Source organism: Acinonyx jubatus, chromosome C2 (genome assembly GCF_027475565.1).
Source record: "Acinonyx jubatus isolate Ajub_Pintada_27869175 chromosome C2, VMU_Ajub_asm_v1.0, whole genome shotgun sequence".
Classification (NCBI taxonomy): domain Eukaryota; kingdom Metazoa; phylum Chordata; class Mammalia; order Carnivora; family Felidae; genus Acinonyx; species Acinonyx jubatus.
The window spans coordinates 69496323-69509044 of NC_069384.1; the positions used below are offsets into that span (position 1 = coordinate 69496323).

Genomic DNA, 12722 nt, shown 5'->3' on the forward strand with positions numbered 1-12722 from the left:
TGCTTACCTTCCAAGATCAGACACATTTACGGTGCTATGGCCATAGACTGTTCAATTTTTAAGAAATCATCCTACTGTTTTCCAAAATGGTTGCACAGTGTATGAGAGTTCCAGTTTTTCCACATCCTTGCCAGCATTTGTCACGGGCAGCCTTTTAAAGTTTCAACATCCTAGTAGCTTCTCCTCCTTTTTCTATCCCTATGTTATTTGAGGAGAGGATCATGAGCAAGGAAATAGCCACATGAAGGCAAGCAGAGGGAAGAGGGGAGAAGGACACGGAGACAAGATCAGCCATACTCCAGGCCATTGATGCGGCCTGATCAAGAGTAAAATGCTTCTCTGAGTCTGTGCCATGGGACAAGTCCAGTCTCTAGCAAATGGTTATTTCTTATGATCATTCAGTCCACATGTTCGCTTACCACCTTCCGGGCCAAGGCCTGGAGCCTAAGACAAGATTTCTAGAGGGATCTCAGCTTTGTAACGCTCCTCCCTGGCCACTGTAGAGCAGAAAAATGGGGAAGGTAGGGCAGGGAGATTCATTCATTGTCCAAGGGTCCTGATCTCACCCACACCCAGTACAGGGAGAAGACAATGGCATTTCTCTGCCCCCTGGAGAAGACTCACAGGTTGGGGTAGGGAGGAGGGGAGTTTCTAGACCAAGTTTGCACCCATTCTGTGGTGGAAGGGGCAGCTTGCCCTGCTAAGGAATCCATCCTGCTCAGCCCTAAGAGAAATATGTCTCCTGTACTCACCGGGCCAAGAGGTTTCAATAGATAAGTATGGAGGGTAAGGAAGAATAAATAATGCTGGAGCCTTCAGGAATTATGGACAAGTAAACTCTCTGTTAATAGCTTTTTAATCAAAGCTAAGGCCATCTCTAAAGTCAGATAGACATCCTAGGAGCATATGCAGGCCATTTATAATACTGAGTTTTAGAAACCAAGCATTTATACCCCTAACGCGGGAGTGAAAAAGGATCCAAATTACTATACCTGTAGCCGCTGGGAAGAACACCCCAAAAACAGTGAAAAAAGACTCTCCGGGGCTGTAATCTGGCAGAGTGTTGTTCTGTAGCAGTTCTGGTGAATACCCAATAAAACCGTGCTCTGAAATAATACAAAGGAGAGCAAAATGAGTCAAGTGAGAAGATACAGCATGCAGGCTTCCCTAGATTACAGTCTTAGCTTATATAAATTTAAATATTAAAAGGTAGGGGTCTGAGGTGCCTGGGTGGCTCAGTTGGTTGAGCGTCTGACTCTTGATTTTGGCTCAGGTCATGATCCCAGGGTCATGGGATAGAGCCCAGGGTCAGGCTCTGCGCTGACAGCACAGGGCCTGCTTGAGATTCTCTCTCTCCCTCTCTCTCTACCCCTTCCCCGCTCTCTCTCTCTCTCCTCTCTCTCTCTCAAAATACATAAATAAACTTAAAAAAAAAAAAAGGTAGGAGCGTGTCTGTGAGAGAAAGGAAAAGGAAGAAGTCTGACAGAATCGGCCTTAACACTTCCAGGGCTGGATTTTGTATGTCTTTATCTACAGATATAGGTAGATAAAATGACTTGAAGGAGAACAATAGTTACCTCTGGGAAAGGGAGCATTTTCTTTTTTCCTTTTCTTCTTTTTTCTTTACAGATTTCCGTATAGCTGGAATCTTTCACTGAGCGTGTATCTATGTATTTTCTGTTAATTGAAAAAATTAAGCTACCTTCCCTCTTCAAAAACCTTTCCACGGGTCCCTGTTAGCTGCAGAATATAGTCCAAATTCCTTAAGATGAATATCAAAGCCCTCTACAACCAGGCAACATGCCACCATTTCCTGCCTTTCCTCTGCCCAGAAGTCACAAAAATGACTCTCCCCAAGAACACCAGTAATACCCATTCCTGTGTCCCTGCCTTCCAGACCCTTCTCCCACATCTCTAAGCATCAATGCCATGCTCACTTTTTTTTTTTTTATGTTTATTGATTTGTGAGAGGGGGGAGGGACATAGGGAGAGGAGGATAGAGGATGTGAAGCAGATTCTGCACTGACAGCAGAGAGCCTGATGAGGGGCTCAAACTCATGAACTGTGAGATCATGACCTGAGCCATAGTCTGATGCTCAACTGACTGAGCCACTCAGGTGCCCCATTGCCATGCTCATTCTTTTTTTTTTTTTAATTTTTTTAAATGTTTATTTATTTTTGAGAGAGAAAGAGAGACTGAGTATGAGTGGGGGAGGGGCAGAGAGAGGGAGAGGGAGACACAGAATCCGAAGCAGGCTCCAGGCTCTGAGCCGTCAGCACAGAGCCCGATGCGCGGCTCGAACTCACAAACCACAAGATCATGACCTGAGACGAAGTTGGACGCTTAACTGACTGAGCCACCCAGGCGCCCCGCCATGCTCACTTTTAAAGCCCATCTCTAATGCTACTTCTTTGGCTTTTACATCAACTCCTGATCAGAATCAATTCCTCCTAAGTGCCCTCATACTGTGACTGGCCATATTAGATCTTACCCCAACTAGACTCCTTGGGGCGAGAAATCCAGTCTCACAAATGTCTGCCCTCAAGAGTCAAGCACTGTGCCTGTCACACAAGAGGTAGGTGGCAAATATGGGTCACATTAAGAAGAATCTTTCTCTTAGATCTTGGCTATGGGCACATCTCGAATCCATGCTTTCACTTTGACTTGTTCATAGGCTGCTTTTTAGCAAGAACATCTCAGATCCGAGTTCTTCAAAGCATTTTAAACATTTGTACACTGACTTCAATAAAATTTTTCAGGTGGTTTTAAGCCTATTTTGTTTCTTTGTCAAAGGAGGTCACTTTGAAGAGCATCTGTGACATGTTAGTGGGCTGTGGAAGTTTAAGATCCAGATCAAGTATTCTTAGGCTCAGGAACATCCAGGATATCCAGCCTCTGCTTTTGAATCTCATCTCTGAGAATGAGTTAGTTTGTTCCTGTTAACTATAGCCTAAGAGAAGCCAGTCCTGCCCTCCTTCCCTCAACCCCCACAACCACATAGGATGGGCGTCTAGCCACCACTCCAGCCGACCCCTGGAGCTGTGGTGACAGAATTTCCTGCCTGACTGTCCTCCACCTACCTCAGGGCTTAGCTTCCCCCTGGGCCTCAATCCACAAAAGAGCTCCTGCTCACTCATGAGCCCAGTGAGATCACCAGTGCTTTTCACAGCTTCCAAGATTCATAACTTAATAGGAAAAATATTTTTTAAAAAAATAATAAAATGAAAGCTCAGTGAAGCACAAGGGACCCTTGGGAGTCCAGTCAGGACTTAAAATCACTGTCGATTGCTTTCTTCTGCCTGAATGCGGAATTTGTCCTGAGACATTAAATCCCAAGTACTGTGCAACATTTCTGAATGGTTTGGCATCTTCACAGCTGGTCTTCCCCTCATTAACAAAAAAGCAATAATGGCTGAGTTAACTTTAGTTTATCCGCTGGCTGACCCCACTGACTAGCCTTTCTGAGGTGAACACCAAGCCCAGCCTGCCTTGGAACAGAGTTCAGCCAAGCTGGAATGCTGCACAGGTCTGAAGGCCCATCTGAATGCAGGGCTGTGGGCATGCTGGGCGGGCCAGCCGTGCAGGACAGAAACACCTCATCAGGCTTCACTGATCCCTGCAGAGGAGGCCCATGGGAGCTCAGTCAGAGAGGGGTATATGAAGGCTTTGCCCAGGCCTCATGGATGAGTCTTCTCTCCCTCCACCCCACCAAGAACCACCGATTGAGAGCCTAAGTCACTTGGCTCTCATGGGGGTCTGTGAGGAGGCCTGCCTCATCCCCTGTCTCTTCAGGGCCTATGACAGATGTGGCCCCACGCATTCCCCAGCACACGCTCACGCCGACATGCTGCTGAGACAGCCCTCTCCCTTCAGATGTGCTTCTGAATCTTTCTCAAGGAAATCATCTTAACTTTGAAAAGAACTTTATGGACAGAAACATTTCAATGCTTTACTTATAATGATGTAAAATGGGGAGTCTAAATGCCTAACTATGGGGAACTGAAGTATTTTAAATGTTTATAAAGGGCTTTTAGCACCACAGAAAATTGTCCATGTTACGTACGATACATGGTGAAGCAAGAAACCTGGATACCATTTATAGTACAAATACCAAAAGAGTTTCAATATACACGTGTAAGAAAAGACTAGAAGGAAACATACAACATACTAACTATGGATACCTATGTAATGCAATTATGAGCAATTTCTCTTTTCTTTTTACAAGTGTTCCACATTGTCTTTCACAAGTTAAAATCGACTTACCAAAAAAACAACTATATCTTTCAGAAAAACAAACAAAACATCCCAGGACTGAAAGCCTACCTTCTCTAGACAACTTCTTTGTAAACAAGTATCTTTTCTTTCTTTCTTTCTTTCTTTCTTTCTTTCTTTCTTTCTTTCTTTCTTTTTTTCTATTTATACTCTATCTGCTTCTAGAAATGATTTCAGTGATTTATGAGAAAAAATAAAAGATGGGGCAGATAAAAAAAGAAAAAGAAAGAAAGAAAGAAAGAAAGAAAGAAAGAAAGAAAGAGGAAAGGAGGGAGGGAGAGGAGGGCAGGGAGGGAGAGGAAGGAAGGAAGGAAGGAAGGAAGGAAGGAAGGAAGGAAGGAAAGGAAGGAAGAAAATGAAAGAGAGAGCACAGGGCTGAGCAGATCCCACCTGCGAATAAACTAAATTAACTCAGCCACACCTCCATGAGACACGCCTGAGGTCTCCAAATAAGGCTCTGAGGTAAGATCCTGCAGTGATCACCCTCAGACTAGAATCCAAGGCCCAGAGAGATCATTTGATGACTATTTGGTCAAGCCCACTCAGGCAGGGACAGACCTCAGGCACAAGTGCCACTTTCCAATGGATGAGAAGGAGCTCCAGAAGCTTGCATAATGGACCTGCTTCATTTCCTCTGCCTTTACCTTCCCAGGCCCTTATGACTCCCACCCCCTTACAACCTCACCACCTCAGGCCCCCAGTCCTGAGCCAGCCCCCAACGAGGTTTGGCCCTACTGGTCCCCACCCCAACTTCTGGGGACCCAGTCTCTATCCCACACCCCAAGCCAAGTCAAGCTGAACCTCAAGCTTATGGCAGGGTGGGTGCCCAGTTCAGGCACTGATGTCCCTGCCTGGCTTGTACTTGCTGGCTGAGGCATGGGGTGAGATCAGCTGGTCATATCCAGGGCACAGGGCTGAGAGGACCCCACCTGCCATGTCCTCTTACAGTGCATCCTCAAGCCTGATGTACTGACATCCAGAACAAAGGTTCTTAATTTGGCTAGTTTTGGCCCCATTTGAGAATCTGTTGAAAGCTGTCCCCACGGACAGCACATTTTACACATCATTTGGAGGTTCCCAGGCCTTTGAAGTCTCTTTGAGGGACATGTACCCCGAAGTTCAGGACTTCCACACTAGGGCTGCTTCTGCACCTGAGACTTCCACCAGGCCGTGCACCCCTACAGCGTCCCATGTCCTGAGGCTACCATGCCCTGCCTCGCAGTGGCAGCAGCCCCAGGTGACACAGCCGGCAAAGTTTCATACCACAGTCCTTGCCAGGCAGTGAGGAGTCTCTCTGTGCACAGGATTGTGCAGGTTCCATCTTCAAGGACATCACAGGGCAACCTCTCTTCTGAACACACTGACGTGCAGCCCTTTACTGAGCACCTCCTATGCACCAATTACTGGGAAATAAGTCCTCTACAATGTCATCCCCGATTCCCATAACTACCCTGCAAGATCAGATATAAGGACAGTTGGCTCAGGAAGGCACAGAATCTTTCCAAGGTCACACAGCCAGACCTGCCTGTATTACAGCTATTGCCTCTCCTGTAGGAGACCAGTTCCCAGATCCCCAGCACTGCCCTCCCCACCAAGAGGGAGCCAGCTTTGGTCCTGGGCAGGCCTGTGGTCTGTGGGACAAACTCTTCTGGGGACATCTTTTCCCCAGGGGGATAGTGCTAAGGCATACAGCATAGATTCTCATCAACCCCTGAAACCCACCCCCGCAAAGATCACAGGATCTCCCTCTCTCCATCTGCAGGGGGCTAACAGAGGGTCTCCCCTGTGGAATGCCACATGTACCAAGGGGTATATGACTGGCTGAGGCTCGAATAGCTAGAAGAAGGCAGAGCCTAGCTTGGACCCAGATCTGTCTGAATTCAAAGTCTTCCATCTACCATACTGTCTCTCTGTAATTCATCCCGAGCTATTTCCCCAGAGATCTCTAAGGCTTGTGTTTTTGCCCCTGTAAACCTCTCAGTTCCTCTGCTGGTTAAACAGGGAGCCAATCTGGGGCATTCTCAGCTGACATCTTCCAACTCTGAAAGGCCCGGGATGCTCAGTGCCTGCACCTGCCACATGTGAATGTATCTGGGTTTGACCCGAACATCTGTTTCTGTATTTACCAAAAATACTTTGGCCCCATTTGAGCTATGTGCTTTTAGGAACAACAAAAACAGAATGGGGGTGGAGTGGGGAGACATAGAGGGAGAAAATAAATCAAGACAAAGTCCAGGCAGGAACGGGCAGAGGGAAGATGCTTGAAGGTCATCTACAGAAAGCCCTGGCCTTTCTTCCCAGAATCTGGTAACACAGCTCCTCTGGTTGCCATGAGTGGGCCCTGATTCTGCAGGTTCTGCTGTCTGCTCCCAAGGAGTACTCATGGGAACCCAGCCACCTTGCCCTGGCCCAAGGCTGTCTGCCCTGGTCACAAGTTGTGACAAACCGCAGCTCCCAAGCCCTCTGGTCAGGTGGCTGCTGGGAAGCTTCCTGTGGCACCTGTTGCTCCCCCACTCCTGCCGGCCCCACCTCTGGGGTCTGCTGAAATTAGAAGAGGCAGTCGGGAAGTCATCAGCCCCCACATGTGGGTGTCAGATTGCTGCTGCTGACTAACTTAGAAAGTGAGATTTCTAAAAATGACACTGGCAATGGGGCAGGGGTGGGGGGCACCTTGCTGTGAGTAGAGCTGGGGGGGGTGTGGGGGAGGCAGGGGCTTCCGGCACCGCACCGGCTTTCTTCTTGGCTCAGGTCCCTCACTCCGCCCCCAACCCCGACCAGCAAGAGAGCCCTTTCCTGGGAATGGACAATGGGAGAGGTTGGTCCAACCAGGAATAGAAAGAGCGGAGGAAGGGCCTGGGAGAGAGGAAGGCAGGGAGGGCCCCAGAGGGCGGGCTGGGGCCTGAGGGATCACAGGAAGAGCAACTCTGCAAGGAAAAGGAAAGGAGAGGCCGAGGTTCTGGGAAGGGACACACACCAAAACAACGTGGTGGAGGAGTGGGGGAGGGATGGGGACAAGGCCACAAGGAGAGGGGCCAGCAGAGGCTCCCAGTCGAGGAGGAAGTACAGTAGGCCTGCAGTAGGAGAAACACGAATTGGGTGCCTCTCCCAGGAGCCCAGCATCATGCTGCACACACACCCCTCCCCTCAGGCCCTCCCTGATGGTGGTGCTGGAATGGTGGCCTGAGGGTCCGCCCAACCTCCGGGGCTGTTGTGACCACTCTAGGTTGTCACCCTGTGGGGAGAGATCTGCAGCTTAAGGGAGAGAACAGGTCTGAAATAGCCTCACAAAGATAGGTCAGTGAAAAAGGGAAGAAAGAGAGTGTCCAGGGCCCCATCCTGCTACTAAGTGCCCCACAGAGTTCTTGCCCAAGCAGCCCCCCAATTTACTCAGACACTGCCCAACCCCAGACAGTCCAAGGTGGACAAAGATGGGCAGTTCAACCTGCATGCCTCTGCCTGCTTGCACTGGCCAGTGGAGTTTTTCCTCATCTGGGCTGTGGTGTTAGCTCCCGGGAGCTGCAAAGGGGCGGGGCGGTCAACTTGGGCCCAAAGAGCATGGATTTGGGAGAAGAGAACCAAGAGTCTAGATACAGGGGTTGGTGCCCTGGTTCCTGGGGGACAGTGAGTGAGTCCTTTTTCCCTTTGAAATACAAATTCTGACTGTCACTCTGGGATGAGCCCAAGGTTCCGCACCCCTACTGAGCGCCCAGGTGATGCAGACCACACACCCAGGTGCAGGTGCAGAGCCTACCAGGTGATGTTTTAGATCCCTTCTAATTCTGAAAGTTGCCCAGCCAGAAACCCACTCTTTTTTTTTTTTAATGTTTATTTTTGAGAGAGAAAGCATGAGCAGGGGAGGGGCGGAGAAGCCGTGGGGGCAGGGGAGACAGAAGATCTGAAGCAGGCTCTGTGCTAATAGCGGAGAATCTGATGTGGCGCTCAAACTCATGAACCGTGAGATCATGACCTGAGCCGAAGTCGGACGCTTAACAAGCTAAGCCACCCAGGCGCCCCCCAGAAGCTCATTCTTAACACTCAGTACCCAGAGTCCAATTATACCACTGATTTCCAGCAGCAGACCTAAAATCCCAAACTAGCTTCTAGAACATCACAGCACCACCCCCTACCTCCCTGATGCCCCCTCCCTTCCCTGTGGTGGTGATACAACATGTGCTACAGAACTGTGACATCAGCTTGCCGTCACACTCCTGAATATGTTAAGGAAAGAAAGCAATTATGGATTACAAGTACTGCTACTAGGTCTCCTGTTGGTTATTACAGCATCTTGGGTGCCCTCCACTAGTGCAGATAACGAACCTTCATGGTCTAATCCGTGGACCCATTTTGACAACTGAGCTCAGAGATGCAAACCAGCTATGCAAAGCATGAGAGCTGGAAGCAGAACTGTGGCCCTAGCTTGGAGTCCAGCCCGGAGCCCACAGAGTACCGAGCCCCAGTCTGCAGGGCTATCTCATTAAACTGGGTCATAACAATCTCAGTCCATTACAGGTACTCCACAGAAGTGCTCTGAACTTGAACTGGGTCAGGCTGTATTGGTTGGGGCTGTGTGGACCACAGACTGGAGAGACAGAAGGGAAATGATGATAGGTTTGGAAGAGGCTCCCAAGATGCCCACCCACAGCACAGCTTTCCTTCCCCACGGGAGTTCTGGGCAGCGAGCTGCTAGCCTTCCCCACACCACAGTCTCCTCTCTGGCTTTGGCCTCTTTGGAGTTTGGTCCTCCAAAGAGAGGGTGGGGAGAGGATGTGAGCAGCGTTTCCAGCTCCCAGGCCCCCACCCAGAGAAAAAATACACAGAGGGAGGGCTGGGCATTCCAGCAGTGGCCAGAAGGGAAGTCTGAAGTGGGGCTGTGCCTGCCCAGAGGGCACAGGGAGGAGCAGTCTGGAGCCTCGAGGCCCCTGGGGATGGCCTCCACCCTGAAGGACAACTGGCTGGCGGGAACAGTGCCGGAAAGCCCCCAAGGCTGGGCAACCCAAGGGATGAAGGGTCTGCGGGGAGAGGTTAGGGGTGCCCCCTTGGAAGGGGATGGCTGAAAGTTTCCCATAATAAGAGAGGCTCCTGCCAACTCTTACAATCCCTACAATCTAGGATGGACTGTTCAGAGATTCTTTCTGAGCAAAGGAGTCCTCACTTGTGAAAGGGAGGAAGAACCTTGTCTTGACAAAGAATGATTTCTAATACCCAAGAAATTGTTCAGTCTGCTGAAATGGACTCTATTTTAAATGCTTAATGAATCTTTTCTTGCCTTGGGGTCAGCCAGCTGAGATAAGAAATTTTTGCCTGGAGATGCCTACAGAGAAAAGAACTGTCAAATGCCCCAGAACATGAAAGGGCCTGACTTTGGTGGGAACTTTTCCTGGGCCCAGGAAACAAAGAGGTATCTTGGGATAAGACTAGCAATTGCCACACACCCTGAGTAAGGCTTTATCCCAGTCACTATTCTAAGCCCTTTAAGTATATTAGCTCAGAACGATCCTACAAGATAGGTGCATTTTTCAGGTAAAGAAATCAAAGCACAGAGGAGGCTAGATTCAATCCTTGGCTGCCACTGCTGGGGTCAGTGCTCACTCAAGGATGCAGGGAGCCTGGGAGGGGAGCCAGGAGCATGAGCTGGTCAGGCTGGGGCCCCGACTGAGGGGCTACAGAGTCTCCAGTGGCTGCTCACAGCTCAAAGGAACCCTGAGAGGAAAATCGGGCCTTCTTATCTCCTAGGGTAAAGGAATGCACTCTCCCGCCAGGATAAGTGGCTGTTTTGACAGGAAATCTCCACCCTGGCTGTGGGTTCCACCCAGCCACCATTTACTCCTTCTGGCTGTCCTGGCCTCTGACATCCCAAGTCCCATCCTGCTTAAACTCCAGGCCCAGAGACCCCGAAATAATCCTAACCCAACTGGTAGTCCCCCCAAATGGGCTGTTCCTACACAACTCTAGCCCCTTTGGCTGTCAAGAGTTCTGACCTTCCCTAGTCTTGCCTGGACACCCTCTCGGGGCAGGCAACTAAGAAGGGGGGTGGGGGGTAAGAGGTTAAGTGGCCTCCCGCAGGGGGTTGTCAGCAAGACAATCACAGTTGTGTCAGCAAGCCCACCCTCCTGCCAGGCACTCTGCTGGAAATACTCAAATTCCCAGACGCCCCTTCCTGTCCCCACTTCTACAGCCATAGGTACCTCTTTCCCACCACACGCCCTACCCAAAAAAGAAGGGAAGCAAATGTTCTCTTAGAATTCCATAGCAGAAGATTCAGCATCATAGGACCATGAAATGATAGTGCCACAGAGGCCTTTAGCCTCAAATCCATTTTACAGATGGGAAGACTGAGGCCTGAAAAAGAACCCCGCACAGTTAACGGCTGGTCAGGCAAGACCAGAACCCAGTGTGGCCAAGCCCCCATCCAGTGTGCCCGGTAGGTCCTCACAGGTCCTGTGACAGCACTCATCTCTCTGTTGTCCCTGCCTGGCTACCTACCAGGTGGGGGCAAGAACCATGCTGTCTTATTTCCTGGTGTGTCTCCAGTGTCTAGACCCAGGAAACATACAAAACCCATAAAATATTAATAATTAACAATGGAAACAACCCAAATGCTCACCAACAGATGAATGGATAAACAGAACGTGGTATGTCCATACAACATAATATTATTCAACCATACAAAGGAATGAAATACTGACACATACTGCGACATGGGTGAACCTCAAAAACATTATGCTAAGTGAAAAAAATACAAAAGGACAAATATGGTAAGGTTCCAGTTACACGAAACATCTAGAACAGGCAAATTCATAAAGACAGAAAATAGAATAGAGGTCACCAGGGGCTGTGGGGGAGGGATGGGTAGTTATTGCTTAATAGACATAGTTTCTTAGAAGCAGAAAGTCATCATGGTTACACAACGTGAGGAATGTAATAAATGCCACTGGATTGTACATTTAAAAAATGGTTGAAATGGCAAATTTTATGTCACATATGTTTAACCTCAATAAAACATAAACAAGTCACTTGTTTCCACAGTGCCCCCTGCAGGGACCATCATTGTATCCCTGTTTCTGGCCTGGGCTCCTCTCTGCTTTGCAGATGCAGAAATAGAGAATAAAGGGAGCTTCCTGGCTGCAGCTTTTCAGAAAGTGAGGGGCAAAGCCCCAGGTACGAACAACTATTCCTAGCGGTGGACGCCTCTGGCAAAGGTATGGGAGCTCAGCTCTTGCCGAGTGGAGCCACTCAGTGAGCCATCTCATCGCCATTCCTGTGGGCAGATTTTAGGAGAAAGCACCATATTCTCAGGAGCTTCGGCAGAAATCAGGGCTCCCTTTGCTGACATCAAGAACCTATGGAGTTTTATTCGCCAGCGGTGGGGAGTAGGATGGGGGATGGGGGCGGGGATTTGAGGCAAAGCTGTCAAGATGCACAGAATGCAGTTTCTCAATAACACCCATATCCAGCTCCCACCCAAAACTACAGTAAAGTCAAGGGCACTGTTATCCCAGCCTTGCTTTTAGCACATGATCCCACTTTCGAGAACCTCACAGTCACTATGACCCCAGGCCTGGGAGCAGTTGACACAGGTCCCACTTAATGAGAACTGGCCTTAAATGGATATGCCTTTACCCAGGGCTGCCCTGGGCTAGTGCCCATGCTGTGTACACACCTCCCTCCAGGGCGGCTGCCAGGGATGCTCTCCTCTCAGCCCCTCAGTCTTCTGTCTCTGAGAAGGGCAAGCAGGGCAGGGCACCTGCCACCTCCCAGGTTGCTGAAGCCCCAGAGAGGATGCAGTTTGGTTTGAGTGTGTTCCTTGATGGCAGGTTTCTTGGTCTGCATGTTCCTTTGTAAGCCTTTGCATGCCTTTCTGCAGGGACAGTAAGGTGTGTTCATACAGTCCCCCCAACAGATTAGGAGCTCCTCAAAATCAGGGACAAGTTCCCTCCTCTCTCAGGATCCTCTCCTCATCACCAGATGGATGCAACAACTGGGGGTGCTCAGTGGGAAGGGGCAACCATATATCCTGCCTGGGCCGGTCCCAGCTCACACCTGTTGCCTGAGAGTATTTTTCAGTAGAGCCCAGGAAGTGTTCTGATGACCGGCTGACCTGGGGGGCAGGGGAGGCACGATAGGGCAGAGAGCAAAGACAAGGGAGGAAAGAGGACACTCCTCTAGGCAGGACTAGGTTGGAGCCTGTTACAAATGCAGAATCTCAGCTCTCTCCTCTCCCCTCCCCACCCCCACCCCTACAGAATCAGAATCTTCATTTTGACAAGATCCCCAGATCTTGAAGCTAGAGAAGCTTGGAGTCGTGGAATATAACCCAGGGACCCCCAGGGACATACGTGTCCAGGAAAAACAATGATAGTGATAATAATGTATTGAGCACCCACTTTGTTCCAGCTACCACACCAGACCTCTTACCACTTTGCGCCAGCTACGACACTCATACGTTATC

The 12722-nt window shown here is 49.5% G+C and overlaps 1 protein-coding gene across 8 annotated transcripts in view; it reads right to left on the bottom strand.

Annotated features, from left to right (window-relative positions):
• SLC12A8 (solute carrier family 12 member 8) overlaps positions 1–12722 on the bottom strand; it is a 139338-nt gene that overhangs the window by 55323 nt on the left and 71293 nt on the right. For all 8 annotated transcript variants that reach the window (XM_053220970.1, XM_053220971.1, XM_053220969.1 and 5 more), the window contains one exon: positions 993–1106. In XM_053220970.1, coding sequence (XP_053076945.1) covers positions 993–1106 — 114 coding nt within the window. The remainder of the gene's footprint in view (positions 1–992; positions 1107–12722) is intronic.